The sequence below is a fragment of the Terrapene carolina genome, unplaced genomic scaffold (assembly GCF_002925995.2).
Source record: "Terrapene carolina triunguis isolate 2854851 unplaced genomic scaffold, T_m_triunguis-2.0 Scaffold42, whole genome shotgun sequence".
Taxonomy (NCBI): domain Eukaryota; kingdom Metazoa; phylum Chordata; order Testudines; family Emydidae; genus Terrapene; species Terrapene triunguis.
In genome coordinates, this window is record NW_020664393.1 from 48,914,008 (window position 1) to 48,935,702 (window position 21,695).

Below are 21,695 nucleotides of genomic sequence, written 5' to 3' on the forward strand. Positions count from 1 at the left end.
CCTGACAGCCCCCCCAGAACCCCCGACCAATCTAACCCCCCCATTCCCTGTCCCTTGCCTGCCCCCCCAACCAGGCCAAGGGAGAGCTGCGAGCTCCACGTGCAGCCAAACACTGTAGTGCTGCTCTGCGGGGGAGGAGGGGGAGGGACTCTGGCTGCTAGAGGCCCCAGTGGCTGCGAGCGGCTTTCAATCAGGCCCAGCCGTCCAATCAGCCGCGCCGCACTCTGCATGAGGGGAAGGGGGAAATCCCGGACATTTCTACTTCATTAGAAATCCCCCCCCGGACGGCCATTTAAAGCTGAAAAAGCCGGACATGTCCGGGAAAACCCGGACGGATGGTAACCCTAAAAATCTGCCTTTGACAGGATGGATTAATTTTAAATCACCATTTTTAATCATAATTTAAATCAGCAAGTAGGAAACCTTTACTTAAATCATCCATTTTAATCTTGTTTTGCATCTGTTCTTTTTGTTTTCCTAAAGACAGGTTCAGTCACATTGGTTGGTATAATCATGAAAGCATGTTGATTTGCAAGTAAATATAGCCTTTACACTAAATTTTGTATTTCTTTTTGCTAACCATGAGGATGCACCATATACACTTATTTAAGCAATTACACAGCTTAATATACATGTATGTAGATTCTTAATTTTTATATTTTTATTATGTTGGAAAATAGAATGTTTTTTTATTACTATATTAATTTTTTTGCTCATGATTTGTCAAGCTGCATTTGGAAATTTGAATTAAATTAAAAATTCACAGAAATGCATTTTAAAATTGTATATTTAAATAAAAACTGCCTTAGAGTGCTGGTTACATAAACTTTCCTTTTTTTCTTTATCAGAAACATCTTTTGCATTTAAAATGAATTGATTTATTAAACAAAACAGGAAGTGTTAACTGTTAGTGACTTTAATTGATTGCTTCTGGTCACCATGCCCTTTGAGTTTTTAGAGCTATTAGAGCTCATCCTCTCCCTCCTCAATTTTATTCGTGGATTGGCGAAGGAAAACAAGCTTTCCTTCTTTTTTCAACTCCCATTTAGTTTCTCAAACTTGAATGAACTAATCCAAATTAAGGAAACACTCTCTATGCACCTCCAGAAGAGGCTACTGCCATCAAAAGTAGCTCAACAACCCCTAGTTCCAGGTGCTGAGCCAGTGCCTTCTGCCAGATCAATGGTTTGACTTTTCTTGAATCTTCAACAGAATACTTTATTACCTTCCCTTTGATTCGGAAAGAATGGAAGTATAATGTTTTCCTACAATGAAAGCATATCATACTTTTTAGTTATCATGAACATAAATGGCACATCCAATAACATAACTGTGCTTTCAGTTTTCCAAAACATTTGAAGTGGGGAAAGGGTAGAATATGAAAAAGAAGACTGTGGGATGAAAGTTTTATTTATGGCGGCATCATTAAAAAGAGGAGCCCAAACAATAGCAATGGCAGATTCTTGCTTTGGTATTGAACTTTATTTAATTTGGGCAAGGATATGATATATTCCCAAATATTTTTAGCATTCTACAGTGTTTGTTTAATACAGTTTTAAGGGGTAAAAAGGCAACTTGTCATGGAAAGTTTTCTCTCAGCAACAATGCTGGCCATTAAGATAAATACTTCAAGCAAACTTTTGCAAATCATCCAGTAAATCATAGTCAGAAATGTATCCTACTTGTTGCCAGTGCACAGGGGATTTATGGGGATGGGACATCTGAAGACCCTAGAAGTTCCAGACTGTTAGGAGTAAAACTATGAAAGACAAAGACAGAAAATGTCAGTATTAACATCCATTTGAGATACAGCTCAAAATTCTGCTTTTTCAATTATGGTTACAGAAAGTCTTTCTGTAGAGGGGGGACAAAAAAAGCAATGTAATAACCCTCCTGTATGGTGTAATCAGATTTGGGATCAAATGCAGGGGATACATGACCCCTTGTGTGACAAGCTCCAGGGGGCAGTACCTTCATTCCCCTAGTGCAGTGAGATGGACATAAACAGAGACTGCTCCAGAGGCCTTGGCTTGACTCCACTGCTGTGGATTCACCTAGGGCATATGATAAAATAAACTGTCAAAGTACTATGTGAACTAAAATCCTGTCCTATCTTGCTTCTTTTACCATAGATAAACTTTAGTTCAATCTCTTGTTTCTTTAGGGAACATTTGCCGATCACCCATAGCTGAAGCAGTTTTTAGAAAACTTGTAACTGATGAAAACATTGAAAATAAGGTCAGTTGTTTATTTTTACTGTTGCCAAAATATACTTTCTTCTAGCCAGTCAGTATTACGTAAGCCGTGGGAAGGAAAACATAAACATTTGAATTTGTTTTTCTGTAGTGGAGAATAGACAGTGCAGCAACATCTACTTATGAAATAGGCAACCCTCCTGATTTTCGGGGACAGACTTGTATGAGGAAGCATGGCATTACCATGAATCATATTGCCAGACAGGTACTGTACTCTTATTTCCTTTAAATATGTATTTGTGTTTTTGTTGTTGTTGTTGTTGCAGTGGATGACAGACAGTGGTGCTGTTTCTGACTGGAACGTGGGGTGCTCCCCAGATGCAAGGGCTTTAAGCTGTCTAAGAAATCATGGCATTGAGGCAGCCCATAAAGCACGACAGGTATAAAAAGAGTACATTTTATTTCTTGACAGAACTAATTTTGTTCAGCCATAATTTCTCATACCAATCGCAACAACTACTTGGTGAGTATATGGTATGTGTCAAATTGAATATTCAATATTAAGAGGATTGACTATTAACTGAGATTTTTCAAAAGCACTCAGCATTGGCTTCACTCTTCTAGTTGAAGTCAATGGGAGGAGAGTAAGGCCAACAGTTGAGTGACTTTGAAAACTCTACCTTTAAATGTTTAATATTCTTTCTCTGAGGCATATTTCTTTTATTTTGAATAATTTTGCATTGTCTTATCTTGTGAGTCCATGGCACATCCCATGCATGTGAAGGAACTGATAGGTACTTCGGAAGGGCAGCATTTATATTGTACAGGTCCAATAGATGACCTGGCTTGTACTCTGCCCTGGTACTGCTGCTCTTAGGGTCAAAATTCTTTGAGTTGAGAGAGCTCCTGTCTCACACTAAGGAGCTCAGACCCAAGAGTGAAAATAATATCAAAATATCTTCAAAGGAGAATTACAACTAGATAATTTTTGTAAACATACCTTGGGGCAATCTTGCTAAGAGTCAGAGCAGCACCATTCACTAAATGGAAACACAGTCTGAAGTTTTGGAAATGCTCACCACAGTTTTTCTTTAGTGAGTATATTTCAGGCATTGCATTCCAAAGAGAGATGCATTGAAATAAACAAAACTTCATGTATTTAAATAATTTAGACATTCAAATAAATGCACATAACTTATTTCCATTAACTATTCTCTGTGTATACAGTATTCCTTTAGGACCTGACCTTTCCTTAGCTTGAGTTCATGCCACTAGTTCTTGCATTTGACACAAGATCAAGTATTCTTGTTAGCATCTTTCTTTTTTGTTCCCTTCAGAATTTTGGTAGACCTTATTGAGGTCATCCTTTATTTTCTCTATTTTCAAAGTGTACACGCTTAGTTCCTCTAACCTTTCTGACTACATTCCCTCAATCATGCTAATTGCCCTCCATTGATCTTTCCAGTCTTATTTTTATATAACAATGCAAACAGACTTGAACACAACACACTATTGCAAATTTTTCCTCTATTAATACTAGAACAGTTCTGTCTTTTTTCCATTTACGGGTACCAGATTTCTATTTTATTTTATTTTTTTTTTACTGCTTGCAAGCAGCGTATTTACTTTTATTTTTACATTAGATAAGTGGTTCTCAAACTCACCTGTGAAGCTGTTTCAGCTACCATGGTGAAACATGTAGAGGTCTTCAGGGCTTCTTGTGAAGACTCTCCTTTGGTGTTTCTAGATCACTTATGACCAGTTGAACTAAAAAGAAACCAAATCTCTAACACACATGCATGCCTGCATTCTGTGTGACTGCTTCAAATCTTCCTTTGTCAAGTTTTTTTTTGGGGGGGGGATAAATCCAAACATGAAAAAACTTTGTGGAAATACCCAGAACAAAATTGCAACATGACCTGGAGAGATTACAGCAAAGGGAACTTAAGGCAATGATGAGTTTGATGATAAAATATATTTCCTCTCCCTGTACATATAACTAAACACAGGTGTACAGTTTTGCGGGGACTATGACAGGCCAGCAATGTTTGTCCAAAACAACCAATCATGTTGGTAGGTGTTGATCCAGCTGGAAAAGGATTAATGAGGAGCTTTTTGAAGGCACAAATGGCAGTTGGGTATCCAAAGACAGTAGGAGTTAAACATCTAACTGTCCATTTATACCTTTTGAAAATCTCCCCAAAGTGGGTCCTTCTGGCTCTCAAATGAAGCAGATGGTTTAAGACCACACTTAGCAACGCCCCTCTAGGAAGGGGGGAATCAGAGGTGTAGGCGAAGAAGTATTGAGGTAGAATATTTGGAAGTAGCCAAGCCTAGTGAAAAGGCTTGAGCTGAATTTTGTTTCTTTGCTAATAAAGCCAAATCCAAAGAAGGAGTTGAGCATGTGGATATCTTTTAGCGCAGGTTGGGAAAGTCATCTGCTGGTCGGAAAATAACCAAACACATTAAGGAGAATTTATTCTTTTCTTGGCTCCTTACTGCTGTCCAAATATTATTACTACTTCATGTAATTAAGCACTATAGTTCTTCAAGTTCCTGTGCATGTGGCTCCCACTCATGGTGTGGCTGCACCACTTGCACAGTTCAGGAGCTACAAAAGCAGTGTCCAGTAGGGGTGTCACATGCATTCTCCATATCCTCGAGCCCTACTCCTAAAAAAATAAAGGTCAGTGTGACCCTGCTGAACTGCCTCGGTTGCTTCTAACCAGTAGTCCATCTTGCTTAATATCCTGTCTTCTGACAGTGGCCAGTACCAGATACTTCAGAGGGAATAGAATAGAATAGATTCATCCCTGTTGTCCAGTCCCAGCTTCTTGCAGTCAGAGGTTTAGAGACACCCAGAACATGGAGTTGCTTCCCTGCCCATCTTGGCTAATAGCCATTGTTGGACCTATCCTCCATGAACTTCTCATTCTCTTTTGAACCAAGTTATGCTTTTGGCCTTCTTAACATCCCTCGGTAAGGAGTTCCACAAGCTAATTGGGCATTGTGTGAAGAAGTACTTCCTTATGTTTTTGTTTTAAACTTGCTGCCTATTAATCTCATTGTGACCCATGGGTCTTGTTTTATGCAAAGGGGTAAATAACATTTCCTTATTCACTTTCTTCACACCATTCATGATTTTATAGATTTCTATCATATCCGGTCTTCATTGTCTCTTTTATAAACTGAACAGTCCCAGGCTTCTTAATCTCTCCTCATCAGAAAACTGTTCTCTTCTCCTAGTCATTTCTGTAGCCCTTCTCTGTACCTTTTCCAATTCTAATATATCTTTTCTGAGATGGGATGACCAGAACTGCACTCAGTAATTAAGATATAGGCATACAATGGATTTCTAAAGTGACATGATGGTATTTTCTGTCTTCTTTTCTTTCCTTTTCCTAATATTTCCTAACATTATTAGCTTTTATGACTGAGCAGATGTCTTCAGAGAACTGTCCACGATGCTTCCAAGATCTTTCTCGATTTAGCTGATTTAGACCACATAATTTTGTATGTGTGGAATTATGTTTTCCAATATGCATTATATTGCACTTATCAACATTGAATTTCATCTACTATTTTGTTGCCCAATCATCCAGTTTTGTGAGATCCTGTTGTAACTCTTTGCAGTCAGCTTGGGTCTTAACTATCTTGAGTAACTTTGTATTGTCTGCAAACGTTGCCTAAGAGCCTTTGCTGAGGGACCTTGTCAAAGGCTTTCTGAAAATCCAAGTATGCTATATCCACTGGATCACCCTTGTCCATGTGCTTGTTGACCCCCTCAAAGAATTCTAATAGATTGGTGAGGCATGGTTTCCATTTACAAAAGCCATGTTGACTCTTCCCCAACATATCATGTTCAATCTCTGTGTCTGATAAGTCTGTTCTTTACTATAGTTTCAACCACCTTACCTGGTATTGAAGTTAGGCTTACAAGCCTATAATTGCCAGGTGGATCCTTTTTAAAAATTGGCGTCACACGGACTAAATCAAGAATTGGCACTGGAGTTCACCCATCTTTGTGTTTAGACTTCTGGCATTTGGTTAGAAGCAGTTGTTGAATTTGTCAGTATTTAGTTGTCTGCATTCATGTGATGTAGCTGAATGGGACTCTTTTTTTTTTCATTTGACAGGCTTCTCTTCAGTTCATATTGTTTATCAACTTCTATTCTCTTCTCTTTGCTAGGATATAGATTATCCCCTTTAATAAGTTATTACCTAGTGGATGTCTCTGTCTGAACCTTGTACTCGTCCGCAGCTGTTAGCTTTTCCCTGCCCTTAGATTAAAAACTCCTGTATTAATTTTTCATGCCAGCAATCTGGTTCTGTTTTAGTTTAGTTGGAGCCTATCCTTTCTGTATAGGCTCCTCTTTTTTCAAAAAGTTCCTGAGTTCCTAATAACCTAAATACCTCCTCCAAACACCATCATCTCATTCACACAGCAAGACCCTGCAGTTCTGGTTGTCTAACTGGCCCTAGTTGTGGAACTGGAAGCATTTCAGAGAAGATTACCATGGAGGCCCTGGACTTTAATCTCATATATAGCAGCCTAAATTTGGCCTCCAGGACCTCTCTCCTACCTCTCCCTATGTCATTGGTTCCTACGTGTATCACAACATTGGCATCTCCCCAACACTGCACATACATCTATCTAGAAGTCTGGAGAGGTCTGCAACTTTCACACCCAGCAGCCGGTTCACCATGTGGTTCTCCCGGTCATCAGAAACCCAACTATCTATCAGAAGTATCTATCTGAGTTACTACTCTTCAAGATGTCTTGTAACGAAGCAATCACCTTCCCCAGTTCTGCAAAAGAGGAGATCAAAACCTCTGGTATCAAAGGAGCAGCTGAAAGCAAAGCTGGGAAAATCTTCTCACTTGTAGGGATGCAGTACCCGAGGGATCTGCCTCTACTTGAGCCCCAAGCTTTAAGGAATTGCTGAAAATTGAATCAGCACAGGCTTCCATGGTATTGCAGCAGCAATCTAAACATAACCTGGCAGGGTCCGATGCTTCACCAGTGGGACTCCAGCAGCCTGCTTCCTCGGTATAGGCTCAGACAGCATCAGAGAGTTGAGCCTTGATAGCACTGAGAGCATCTCCTCCTGAGAATGTGTGGAAGGCAGTTATGGAATCAGGCCTTTTTCCCCCCTTACAAGTGAGGCACTGGGGACTTCTTCAGCACTCTTCTTCAGAGAAACTGTGGATGTCAAAATAACTCCTGAACTGCAGTCTCCTTTACTGGACTGTTCTCCTTTTTAACTAAGGGTATGTCTACACTATCAGCCGGATCGGCGGGTAGTGATCGATCTATCGGGGATCAATTTATCGCGTCTAGTGTAGACGCGATAAATCGATCCCTGATCGCTCTGCCGTCGACTCTGGAACTCCACCACTGCCGAGAGGCGGAAGCGGAGTCGACGGGGGAGCCGCGGCAATCGACCCCGCGCCGTGAGGATGCGAGGTAAGTCGATCTAAGATACATCGACTACAGCTACGCTATTCTCGTAGCTGAAGGTGCGTATCTTAGATCGATCACCCCCCCCTGCCCCCAGTGTAGACCAGGGCTAAGTCACCCTTAGAACAACTTGGGGTGTCCTACTATCGTTGATAATGCTGGTCCATAACTTAATTTTTAAGTAGCTTCAGTGTACAGTACATCTGTCTTCATGTTAGTTTTATTTTTGTTGTCCTCAGTGCAACCATAATTGTGTAAGATTATTTTCACTTGCACCAACATTTAGCAGCAGAGGGCCACGAGGGTAAGACTGTAGAGGTTTTATTAGAGTTGCTAGAAAAACAGAGCTATTTCCACTATAAAAATATTTTTGTAGGTCAAAGGCACAGTATGAATGCAACAAATATTTTTACATTGAAAATAAACAGATCTTCACTAGTTCTTAGTCCTATCAAAAGTTCTAGCTGAGATTATATTGAGACTTCTATTCTAACTGTCTGTTTTACACTTCTCATTTCCTGCAGAAAAATTCCCTATATGAGTGAAATGTTTCATGTTTACTCTCAGCCCAGAGGTGATTTCCAGACCCCATTCCACCCCAGTTTAGGGGAAGTCTAATCATAATCCATTACAGGTTACTATTGAGGCTATTTTTTCATATGCATATTTTTTTACAAGTTCACAGTCAGTGGAAAATTTGAACCTATTTTATTTCTAGGACATTTTCTCATATGCTTCCTTTACTTACCCCAGTTCCTCCCAAAAAAGCACATCTACAGGGCAAACCTTCCAAGAAGCTGAATTATGATGCTATATATGCAACTGTGGGTAGAACTGTGCAGTATTGATGTTAGCTATTTATGTAGCTAATTCCACTGATTCACAGTGCAAACCCCCAATATCAATGCAGTGCACCAGCACAAAGTGTGGCCTTAAATTGATGTAGGCCTTGCCTGATCTGGGAAAGCTTTTTCAGAATAACTTAAATTTGAGCTAACCTCTAAACTGGCAATTTGTGGGGCTGGTGGCAGTGCATGACCCAGGACCCATGCTGGTGGAGGGTGCGGGCAGGGACCCCTGCTGGCTCTGTGGGGGAGGGTTGGCGGGCTTGGCAGGCTCCCTACCCAGCTCCGACCGGCATGTCCCTGCAGCTCCTAGGAGGAGGTGCAGCCAGGGGGGCTCCGCACACTGCTCCTGCCACAAGCGCCAGCTCCGCAGCTCCCATTGGCCGGGAACTGCCCTGCACCCCAACCCTCTGCCCGAGCCCTGACCCCCCCCCCCTCCCCACACGCAAACTGCTGCTGGCCCGGGACTGCCTAGCTCAGGCAGTCCCTGAACCAGCACCGACCGCTGCAGAGGTCACGGAAAGTCACGGAATCCCTGACAGACACGCAGCCTTATTCATGCAGCATATGTAAAAAGGTTTGCACAAGTGTAACTAAATCAACGTAATTTCACCAATACAAATTTTCTTACTGTGGGCAAGATTTTAGAGACCCACTCTTTCACCAGCAACTTACCAACAGTGTACACCCACACATACCTCTGAACTTGGCTCACTCTGTTTAATTTTCATGCTTAGGGGACAGTAGAGGAATGTATAGAAAGAAAAGTAATTGATAATATGATGTGCATGGGTGTAGGTTAAGGTAGCCCCTCAGCCTGTTTAAATTTACACCTTTTACAAGCCAAAAAATCTGGAAAATGTTACCAGTTTATGCTCTTTAGCACATTATGTGGGTGAAAAATAGTTTAAGGGACTATCACATTACATATTCCTTCTGAATTTTGTCTCGTATCTGAGTCTGTATCTAAAAAACCCTGTCTTTATACACACATATCTAGACAGTGACTAGAGAAACCAATTACATATTATCCAGGAAAAATAATTTGTTCCTTACCTGGTAACTATTTAAAGATAAAACTTGTCTCTTTTTTTAATTTAGAAGAGCAAAACATGATTGAAAAATCATAAGCGGAAATAGGAAGTGGTTTAGTTATGTTATGTTTTTCTATGTGTTAATCCAGTTTTTCAGTAGAAATGACAATCTGAGGAAGAGTTCTGTGTAAGTTCAAACGTTTGTCTTGCCAACAGAAGATGGTCCAATAAAAGAGATTACCTCACCCATCTTGTCTCTCTAATTTTCTAGGGGACATATAAAAATTATTGCAGACTTGGATTACTTTTTATGTATTTGTGAGTGGAGTGAAAATTTGTATAATTCTGGATGAATAACTGACATAGTATGTTCACTTAGGTATGAAAATATTAGTTGGTAGCTTTTGAAAAAAAACTATTGTAAAAGTGCAACTGCATATTTTAATCTTAATCATAATTTGTTCATTGTTTTGTTAAAACGGTTACCATTGATCTGAAGGATAGCTCTTGGACTCAGAATATACTAACCAGTTTGCTGGTTCACAATTCCATTTTTATATGTACATATTTATAATTACTAAGAATTGTAAAATTGTAACTTCTTTTGCAATATTTTTTGTATTGTAAGCAAACACATTTTTGCTACAAAAGTTAAAGCAAATCTTTTTAATTCTAGATTACTAAAGATGATTTCCTTACATTTGATTATATACTTTGCATGGATGAAAGCAACCTAAGGTAATGTATGGTAGAATGCTAAGAGAGATTCTGATTTGACTATCTGCTTTTGTAGATGATGATAAATCCAGAAGATGTGCTTGATTGCTTTAGTGCCTAATGTGCAACCTTTTGCCATTTGTTTTCTTATGAGTTATAATTAGACTTGGCAGAATTTGATTTATATATCATTTAGACAGATGAGATGTTTTTATTTTTAAGCATTTTTTCAGTTTGTATCTATTTAAATTTTCACAGATGCAGAAAATTATTGGGGTTGGGGTCAGAAATTAAACAACAGTAGACATTGAGATTCAAAAAGTTAAAACTTTATAACAATTAAAACACAAATTGTCAACCTATATCAAAATATACAGAGTAAATATATTTAAGTTCTTATTTAAGTAGTGTCTCTATGATGCTCCACATTTGGACCCCTACACCTTTGATCGGAGATTTTTGATAGTGGTGCCTTTTCAGCCTGTGCATGGACCGTACAGATCCTGATGCCCTGAACTGAGACTAGATAGGGCTATGCGGGCAAACTGCCCTCAATTCCTTTTCAACTGCCTATGGCCTGAGATGGAGTCTAAGTTGTGCCTGTTTGCCTATTTTATTAGTGTTTAACTGTGTAATTGGTTAGTAGAGTAGGTTTAGTACCTTATAGTTGGAAAGATGGAGCACTTGTTCCCTTTTTTCTTTTCTTGAAAAAAGAAATGGGGGGGGGGGAGGGAGAAGGAGGCATTAAGCATAGACTTTTAAATGGTGGAACAAATCTTAAGACTGACTTTGGACCTGGGTTCAGAGAACACCCCTCCCCATACAGGGGCCACCTTTATCTGTCAGCGCCATGTCGTCATCCTTCCCTCAAAAGATTTCTTCAATTCACTTTAAATCACAATCGTTACCAGTACCAGGTCCTACCCTTCAGCCTGTTGTCCACCCTAAGGGTATTCTCAAAAATCACGACTGCCGTAGCTGCCTATCTCCGTCATCTAGGAATAACTGTCTTTCCCTGTCTCAACAATTGGCGCCTCCACTGTCGATCATATCAGGAGGTTGGGTAGGCAGTTCAAACAATGACTTCACTATTCAGAAGTCTAGGCCTGCAGATGAATATCAAGAAATGGATCTTGACCCCCTACTCAATGAATTCTCTTTATAGGAGCACTTTTGGATTCATTAATGGGCAGAGCTTATCTTTCTTTCTACATGTTCCTTGATCTAAGGAACCTTATACCAAGAGTGAAGCTCTGGTGAGAACATGTGGTGGCTTGCGTTTTTGTGACATAATGCCAGGTTACATCTTGGATGTCTCCATGGGAGGCTCAGCATTGTTTATGTAGTTAACGAAAACCTGCTTGTTCAGACTGTGTCTGTACCCTGTCAGATCCTACAGTCACTCACCTGGTGGATGAACCCTTACAAAGTTTGTGCAAGAATCCTGTTCAACCAAAATTCCTATACAGGCTTATTAACATCAGATGCTTCTCTCCTGCATATTTGAGTCCTCACACAGTCTAAGACAAATGATCACAGCAGGAACAGTGCTAGCAGATCAACCTGTTGGAATTAAGGGCGGTCAGTAATGCTTGCCTATTGTTCCATCAAAATATTGATAGACAATATAGCATGCATGTACTATATCAATTGTCAAGGCAGAGCGTCACTCTGCACTGAGCAATAAAACGTTGGCAATGCACGCATTCCTATCAGCTTCTTACCTCCCAGGGATACCAAACACCATGCAGATGACCTGAACAGACATTTCTCCCTAAATTACAAAGGGGAGTTGGACTCTTGAGTTCTCAGCAAAATATTCGTAGCTTGGGGATTTCCAGAGGTTGATCTTTTTGCCACAGCAACCAACACCAAGTGCAAGAAATTCTGCTCCGGTGTGGGGCTTGATCTCCAATCTCTAGGACAGTGGTTCCCCTGTGGGGGCTGCGAGCAGGTTTCAGGGAGTCTGCCAAACAGGGATGGCATTAGACTTGCTAGGGCCCAGACAGAAAGCCGAAGTCCCAGTGCCTGGGGCCCCAAGCCTCATCACCTGGGGCTGAATCTGAAGCCTGAGCAACTTTGCTTCATGGGGCCCCCTGTGGTGTAGGGCCCCAGGTAGTTGCCCTGCTTGCTACCTCCTAATGCTGGTCCTCGCTTTTATATGCAGAAAAACAGTTATTGTGGCACAAATGGGCTGTGGAGTTTTTATAGCATGTTTGTGGGGGAGGGGTGGTTCAGAAAGAAAAATGTTGAGAACCCCTGTTCAAGGAGATGCCTTCCTCATTACATGGGTGAAAGTTTTTATGTATATCCTTCAACTCCATTGTTCTTAGAGGTCCATATCAAGATCAGATAGGACCAAGCAAAGTCATACTGATTGAACCAACTTAGCCATGACAAATTTGGTTTCCTTACCTCATCAAACTCACCTCTCACCCTCCAGGGTGGCTCCCAATCATATCTCAACTGTTGTCATAGGATGCGGGTCAGATACTTCACCCCATCTGAACGTCCTGCAGCTGCAAGCATGGTTCCTCAATGGCTCTCGGGACTAGAGACCACATGTTCATCGGAATTACAAAAGATACTATTAAATAGTGGAAAGGAATGTACTAGACATACTTACCTTCAGAAATGGAGAAGATATCTTTGGTGTCACTGATGCCATCTTTCTCTGACCCACTCATCTCTTTTTCTCAATATTGGACTTGAAGTCTCTCCTTCTCTCCCTTCCCAACACATACTTGTGTTGTTGTTACTTCTTGGTACTTCCTGCAATGCACATATAGTCTCTGTAACTTTATTCTTTCAAAGTGTGTTGTTTTAGTGTTTTGGCTGGTCTATGCATTTCATAAATTTTATTTCTTTTACACTTAAATTTAATTCTTTGAGTGGTGAGTTCTAAATTCCTAACCTGTCCTGGCTGGAGTAATTATCCCTATGGTAACTTTTAAAAATATATATATTATCTAGGTTTTTTGTTTCTACTGGTGACACACATCTGCTCATACCTCAGAACAAAATTTATTCCACACATGGATGGAAAAAATTAGAGGGAACATTGGCCATCACCCCTGCTCAAAAGATTGGGGAGGTGAAGGCTCTACTGGCAGATCCTCCTTTCGCTGTGTTTTTTTTCCAAGGAGAAAGTATTTTTATGACCTCATCCAAAGTTCTTACTTAAGGTGTCTTCTGAGTTTCATACTGACTGAACTATTCTCCTTAGGGTTTTTTTCCCCCTAAGCTGGATCAGACTGCACAGGAGTCTGCTTTTCTGAACATTAAGAGGAAGTTAACCTTTTCCTTGGACAAGACTAGGCCATTCAGGAAGACCCCCTAGACTTTGCTTCTTCACAGAGAGATCTGAGGGAATGCCTGTCACCACTCAGAGATTTTCTAGATGGATCTCTGGATGTATAATTGCCAGTTTTTAGGTTAGCTCAAATTACACCTCCCCATACAGTGACTGTGTATTTTTACTAGATCACAGTCAACTTCTGTATTCCTACTCAAAGATGTTCTGGCTGCTGAAATCTGCAGGACTGCAGCATGATCCTTGATGCACACATTTTCCAAGCACTGTGCCATAATTCATGCTGCAAGATCAGATATGACAGAAGATAGTGATGGACTCATTCCAAATTCCTACCTGCTTAAAGAGTTGCATCTAGAGAGTCACTGAAAATGGAGCACCTACAGGGACATTATTTGAAGGAGAGGTTACTCATCTTGTAAAGTAACTGGAGTTCTTCAAGATGTATGCCCCTGTGGGTGCTCCACTTACCCAACCTCCTTCCCCTCTGCTTCAGAGCTGCCTCTGTGGGCTTCACGGTAGAGAAGGAACTGATGGTGGTTCACCTATACAGCTCTATGTAACGTAAGTGTAGGGTACGTGCATGGGCTGAACAGACACTCCTGACTGGAGTTTTTTAGCAGAGGCGTATAGGCGCACGTGCACCTAAAGTGGAGCATCCCAGGGATGCATATCTTGAAGAACTCCAGTTACTGCACAAGATGAGTAACCTTTCCTCCTCAAGCAGTATTTTTCTTACTTTGCCTGTCAGTAATCAAAATTAACAATCAGTGTAAATATTTTTTGTCAGTTTGTGTGTATGGGGAAATTGGCGTTTACAGACATTTATCAATAAAAATTGAATCCTTCCAAGACTTGTCATAATCGGTGGGGAAAGGGAATTTACTTAGAATGTGTACAACCTGCAAGCTGGAATTGATAGGATTATTTACATCATATATTATAGAATATGGAAAAAATAATTTACTGTGACTGAAATTATAATGGTATCAACTGAAACTCTATGGTTCAGAATGAGTCTGGATTTCCAGATTTTAAGCCCTGAAACTTTTGATTGGCGTATCCAAGCTGTCTACAAATTGGTATGTTTTAAAATCAGTTATAAGACTTGTCTGAGAATTTGGAAAGAATTAAAGATTTTTTTGTTACTTAATCAGAAATTACCTTTTTCTTAGTGTGCCAGGATTGTTCAACCCACATATTGTCAGCAGTAATAGGTATTCTGAACTCCAAACTTCAGACCTGCAGTTTTGTACACACTGAAGCATAGCATAGCTCTTTGAGTGCTTGCACATGTCCATTCCTACTTAAGTGTGTGTGTGAGCATGCGCCCCAAGAATAGCTATCGGAGATTTTTCCCCTAGTGCTATCTGCCAGCTCAGCTCTGGCACCCGTTGGTGCCGCTCGCTCATAGTGCCGTATAAGGGGCCCTTCCGAGCCTCCGCTCCTCAGTTCCTTCTTACCACCTGTGATGGTTGTTGGAGATTCCCTCCCTTGCCTTGGCAAAGTGTGTTAGTGGTTCTCATAGTTAAAAATTCTGTAGTTTTATTAGTTAGTGTAGTGTATTAGTTGTAAATAGTATAGAATAGTAGCTAGGACTCCTCTCAGTGTCTGGAGAGGGAGTCCGTCTCTCCCCCGTACCAGGGCATGCCTCAGTTGCCAGTGTTTAAGCACTGCTCTTTCTGTGCAAAGCCTATGCCAACCAGCGACCCGCACTTAAGTTGTCTTAAGTGTCTGGGTGAGGGACACAGGAAAGATCACTGCCAGATCTGCTGCAATTTCAAGCTGCGGACCCAAAAGGATTGGGCAGCAAGACTAAATGTCCTCCTCATGGAGGCAGCACCGAGGCCCACCTCGGAGCCGAGATCTGACTCGGCACTGAGTACGTTTGCATCTGTGCAGAGCGCACTTCCCACCCCTAAGAGCTCGTGGCACCGCTCTTCCTTGCCAGTGCCCAAGAAGAGGCACAGAGGACAGTGGGAGAAGACCAGTTCCCTGGCAGCAAAGACTAACAAAGCGAGACCTGGGGCAAGCCGCTCTCCCTTGCCGACACCACAGCAGCCTCTGGCGTTACCATCAGTGCTGGCGCCACAAATGCCCAGGGGTGAGGTGCTACTCCCATCCCGGCATCAGGTGGATGACTTTGCAGTACTATTGACCCTGGAGACTTATGCTGCCGCTAAAGGCTTGATGGCTCTGTCCTTAAGTCCCTGGGTCTGCAGTCCCAGTCTCAGCCCAGGAGACTATATAGGCCACAGCTGTTTGGCCGCTTTTATCCTCACCAGAGATACAATCAGAGGAGACGAAGGAATGGAGGCTCTGGGCGCAGGCCACATCCACCTTCCTCCTTCTCCACGGGGCACTCTCAACTGCCCCCTCGTCATTTGGGCTTCTCAAAGCACTCGTTTTGATGGATTTGTGGAGGACAGCATACTAATTCCGCTCTCACAGGATCCAGTTACCCCTATATTTTCCAACCGACTTTCCCACTTCCTCAAGGCCTGGAAATGGGTCACTTCCAACTGCTGGGTCTTAAACACAGTGGAGGTCGGCTATACCCTCCAGTTCATCTCGAGCCTTCCCTGTCCCTCTTCAGGGAATCTTCTCACGAGCTTCTGCTGCAGCAGGAAGTTCAGTCCCCCCTCAGGATGGGAGCCATGGGAAAGGGTTCTACTCTCATTATTTTCTGATACCCAAGACCAAGGGAGATCTCAGGCCCATCCTAGACCTGTGCCGTCTCAACCAGTTTCTCAAGAAGTTGATGTTCCGCATGATCTCTTTGGGGTCAATCATCGCGTCTCTGAATCCAGGGGATTAGTATGCTGCCCTCAATTTAAAGAATGCATACTTCCATATATCAGTTTCTCATGGCCACAGAAAATATTTGAGATTTGTGGTGAACCAGGGGCGCTACCAAATTGCAGCCCTGACGTTTGGCCTTTCAGCAGCCCTGAGAATCTTAACCAGATATATGTTGGTGTAGTGGTCTTTCTAAGAAGAAGAGGAGTCCACATATTCCTGTACCTCGACGACTGGCTAATCAAGGGCAGGTCTCAGGAGCAAGTGAAGTCGGACATTGCCCTCATCCAAACAACCTTCTGGTCATTGGACCTTCTTATCAACATAGAGAAGTCGATACTAGTCCCCACCCAGAGAACAGAGTTCATCGGGGCAGTCCTCGATTCCCAGCTGGCAAAGGCCCTCCTCCCAGAGGATCGCTTTTAGGCAATTTCGGAGCTAGTTCGTTATGTGCAGGCTTATCCTGTCACAACGGTTAGGATATGCTTGAGACTTCTCGGTCACATGGCGTCGTGCAGGTATGTGGTTCATCACGTGAAGCTAAGACTCAGACCTCTCCAGGCCTGGCTAACCACAACGTATGCTCCCTCCAGGCACCCCCTGGACAGGGTGGTTATGGTGCCTCCACACATCCTCCCTATCATGGTGGCAAGACCGTTGGGTAGTCTGCAAAGGGATTCCCTTCACAAAACCTCAATCATCTGTGCACCTGGCTTCTGACGCTTCAGCACTGGGTTGGAGAGCCCACCTCAAGACTCAAGGGCTCAAGGCTCACGGGTGCTGGTCCACTGAGGAGCTGGTGCTCCACATCAATGTCAGAGAGCTCAGGATAGTCCATCTCACATGTCAAGCACTCCTGCCTCATTGCAAACACAAGAGTCTCAGTCCTCTCGGACAATATGTCTGCCAGGTACTACTACAACAGACAGGGTGAAGCCTGTTCTTCCCTTCTGTGTCGGTAAGCAGTTCGCCTATGGGAGTTCTGCATCGCATGTCCAATCACAATCGAGGCTTCATTTCTGCCAGGTGTGCAGAATAAGCTTGTGGACCGCCTCAGCAGGTCCTTCTCCACTCACCACAAGTCCCTGCGTCCAGATGTCGCACTGAGCATCTTCCATATGTGGGGCTCCTCTGTATCTCCTGTTTGCCTCACGTTCCGACAGAAAAAGACAGCAGTTCTGCTCTCTGAGGTGCCACAGTCCAGGCTCGATAACAGACCCATTTCTCCTGAACTGCTCACGTCATCTGCTCTACGCCTTTCCGCCCATTCCACTGGTTCACAAGGGTGCCGACAAAGATCAAGCAAGACCAGGCTCGGGTCATCCTGATAGCTCCAGGCCCAGACAGCATTGGTACATCTCACTCATTTGCCTCTCTCGCAAGACCCCGATCAAGCTTCCTCTGGACCACGGTCAGTTGCTCCACCCGAACCTCTGCTCTCTCCATCTGACGGCCTGGTATCTTCATGGCTGAATCCCGATGAGCAGGCTTGTTCAGAGCAGGTCTGGAAAATTTTCCTGGGCAGCAGGAAGGCTTCCACGAGGACAGCTTACTATGCAGAGTGGAAACGTTTTCCCTCTGGTTGTCTGGTTCTGCTTATGCAGTCTTCAATCCAACTCATCCTGGACTACCCTCCCGTGTTTGAAGGAACAGGGCCTAGCCCTTTCCTCCATAAAGGTCCATCTGGCGGCCATTTCAGCATTCCACCCAAAGGTCGACAATAGGTCAGTGTTCTCACATGAAATGGTAGTTTGCTTCCTCAAAGGTCTGGAGAGGGCATTTCCTCAAGTGAGAGAAGCGGGATTTGAACCCTGTTCTCTCAAAACTGACAGGACCGCCATTTGAACCGATGGCAATGTGCTCATTCCTACATCTCTCATGGAAGATGGACCTTTCTGGTGGCGATTACTTAGGCCAGAAGGGTTTCAGAACTCCAGGTCCTTATGGCGGAACCACCCTATACAGTTTTCTCTAAGGACAAGGTACAGCTTCGGCCATTCCCTAAATTCCTTCCGAAGCTTGTGTCCCAATTCTGCTACAACCAGCCAATCTTTCTCCCAGTCTTTTTGACTCTAAACCTCATGCAACTAGGGAGGAGGAGTGCCTGTATTCCTTGGATGTCAGGCAGGCTTTGGCTTTTTATATTGAAAGGATCAAACCGTTCCATAGGTCACCACAGTTCTTCGTAGCAATAGCGGACAGAATGAAAGGGCTTCCCATCTCTGCCCAGAGGCTCTCATCCTGGATCACTTCTTGCATACGAGCGTGCTATGACCTCGCGGCTCTGGCTTGAAAAAGCCAGTTTATTATCCTAGGAAAAATAATGCTAGTTTGCTACTATTCGCTGTGATTCTGGTAACATGTCTCCCTGGGACCATGTTGAGCTTAATAATTGTGCATGGCAATAGCTGACTAATTTTCTAATTTGGATAGCAGTAGCAAAATTTCTCCTTAATTGAGGGATGCATTTGTCCAGGGCCAAGTGGTTAAATGGGTATGAAAGTCTAAGGAATGGCCCTTTTGAAAGTTGTCTGGATTTAAAGCCTAAAAAATAAAGATGAAATTATACAAATCAGTCATAAGTTTTTTCAGATGGTTGTGAATGTCCACCTATTTTACAACCCAATCATGCAACAACTCTGTGTATGGCACTTGAATTGACTGACATGTTAGTCAGTGACTAAAGGATATACTTAGGTGATTTACTTCCAGTTTCATTTAAACTCTTAATTTTATTTTGGTGCCCTTTACACTTACCAAGATGTCAGTGAAAAGAGCTGTACTGAAGCAAGTGAAAAAATATTGGAAGTGTAGAACTGGCGTGATTTCAAAAGAGCTTAACATTACTTGGGAGAACTGAAATTCATTCTGGCTCCTGCCAGGGAAGCAGCACAACAACAGTGGGAAGAGGACGCTGCACCCAGCTGCCTCTGCCATCTACACTACCATTCTGGATTTCAGCCCCAGTAGTGTCCAGCTTTCCCTAGGAACAGCCTTGTGGTGCTTGAAGTTGTTCTACCACAGTGCCTGGGAGGGCAGACTCATTCTAGCTGCTGGCATAGTACCAGCAGTGGGAGGAAAGAGGACACCTTTACAGGTTTGGGAGCCTTTCATTCCACACATGCCCCAGAATCAGAGCACTCTGCTTGCTTCTGTAGAGGTGTGTTGAGAGTCCTAAAGTGAGACCGGCTAGCCATCGTGGCTCACATTGGGTCAGGTTTTATATAAGAGCTTCCGTTTTACAGCATAGTGCTCTCAACATACCTCATCAACAGAAGCAAGCAGAATGATCAGAAGTCCTCATCCACAAGTTTACAAACACTGATGGGAGGAAAGATTTTGTTTAGCACTTCAGCAATCAATGTAATATAAATACAACAGAAGAATTTTTTTAATGAATTGAAGGCAGAGCTAAGATAATTTACAAAAACAGAACAATTGAAGCAGCATTTCATGGACACCTGGAAGAAGCTTACTCATATTTTTAAGAAATATATTGACTGTGTTCCAAAGAGACTTTTGTATAATGAAAGCTAAAGGGAGAACTGAAAATAATGCATAAAATGACTGGAGAAAAAAATGGTAAGCTTTTTTTAGTGACTAAACCCAAATTAAGGTCATTGTTGAGCACCCAATTGCTTGATTTATTTGTTTTCCATTTAGTCTTCATTTTATATAGATGTCCTTGACATTTAATAAAAGTAAGCAACAACATAGAGTACACAGCACTGTCAAAGTATAGCAGCTCTCTTTCATCTTCAGTCATACCCTGTAAACTTCCAAGTAATTATTGAATTTATAATGTTGATTCAAATAGAGCAGACACCATGAAAACAATGGTTTTCATTGCCATGAAAACAATGGTTCAAAATTGCTTCTTTTTACTTTACAGAGATCTGAAAAGAAAAAGTAATCAAGTTAAAAACTGTACAGCTAAAATTGAACTCCTTGGGAACTATGATCCACAGAAACAGCTTATTATTGAAGATCCATACTATGTAAGTATCACAGATTGACTTGAGAATTTTTAAACATTAGTATCTATGTATGATTGTAAAACAAACACAATTTTAAAAGTAGCTGTTGAAGACTTAAATCTGGGTGGCTAGATATTTTTACCCTTTCTTTTTCTTATCTTTTTCCAGGGAAATGAAAAAGACTTTGAGACTGTTTACGAGCAGTGTGTTAGATGCTGTAAGGCATTTTTGGAGAAGTCTCGTTAGTGCCACACCATTTTATTTCTAAAAGGAAATAATATTTAGCTCCTTCTTTGAAGTGTTATATAAATTACACTTGATTGATGTATTTAAAATGTAATATTGTATCTCTGCAGTAAATCCTAACTGCAGCTTCTTAATTTTAGTTTTGTATTGTAGCTACTCTATGGCCTAACTCAGAAGAATTTGGAAAAGTTTTAAAAATTGTATTTGAGGATCAGCCAATTTGTTGGACATCAGTGTAACAAAATATTTAATTCAGAGACCAGCAGAATAAATGTCTATGAACTCTCTTTCAGTGTCTAAGTACTATAAAATTAACGTTTTGCTTTTTTTGTGTGTAATACAAACTTACATTCTTGTACATATATCCCATTTAAGTATTCTTAAAAAGGGATTTGAGAAGCAGTAGCTTTAATGTTTTGACACAGATGTGCATATATTGAGCATTAACTGATGATGAATGCTGTATTTCTCAACAAAAATAGCTGCATCCTTCAGGACTGTTTATTTCAGGCAAAGCTATGATGCTGACTTTGCTGCAGACAAGTCTGTGGATACTTAACCCATCATCATCATCAGATTCTGCAGACATTCTGTCCAGCACAAGTCCCTAGAGTTGGGAGTGTACAAAAGCTGGGTAGCATTTACGAACTTCTGCAGTCCTAAAGCTGGAGTTAACTCCCCAATACATGAACTAATGGGAACATTGACCATTTCCTTGTACTTTCCTGACATCTGAGCCTCTCTTTTCCTTAGATAAATAGTTGCCTACTGTCAAGTAAGAATTGAGGGGATTTTTTTCTCTGCAACTTTTCAAATATCTCCCCTCGGTTTCTTAATCAAAAACCAGATCACCAATCCATGTTCTAATCTCCTGCTTCAACTGCTGCAATCTCTTCCTGGTCTTTTTGGATCCCCACAATGCCAGGCTTGCTCCGCCTTTCATATTCCACTTTCAAAGGGCTCGGGATCTTCTTTAATGCTTGGAGTGCCCTGGTACACTTTCCACCCAGCTGGTACACTTTCACCCAGATTCATTCACTCCTTGATTTGTTCAAGTGCCTCCTAAAAACTCTCTTCTGCTGTCTGGCCTATGGAAAATCAAAGGGGA

At 41.9% G+C, this 21,695-nt stretch overlaps 1 protein-coding gene across 2 annotated transcripts in view; it reads left to right on the plus strand.

Annotated features, from left to right (window-relative positions):
* Positions 1 to 20,874, plus strand: part of ACP1 (acid phosphatase 1) — a 27,538-nt gene extending 6,664 nt beyond the window's left edge. Inside the window, exons 2-6 of one of the 2 annotated variants that reach the window (XM_026655133.1) lie at positions 2,165 to 2,238; positions 2,522 to 2,635; positions 10,212 to 10,273; positions 20,257 to 20,362; positions 20,510 to 20,874. In XM_026655133.1, coding sequence (XP_026510918.1) covers positions 2,165 to 2,238; positions 2,522 to 2,635; positions 10,212 to 10,273; positions 20,257 to 20,362; positions 20,510 to 20,587 — 434 coding nt within the window. In that variant the 3' untranslated portion in view covers positions 20,588 to 20,874. Of the gene's footprint in view, positions 1 to 2,164; positions 2,239 to 2,346; positions 2,461 to 2,521; positions 2,636 to 10,211; positions 10,274 to 20,256; positions 20,363 to 20,509 lie in introns of both variants that reach the window. The other variant, XM_024215778.1, reaches the window with a different exon arrangement.
* The last annotated feature ends 821 nt before the right edge of the window (positions 20,875 to 21,695 follow it).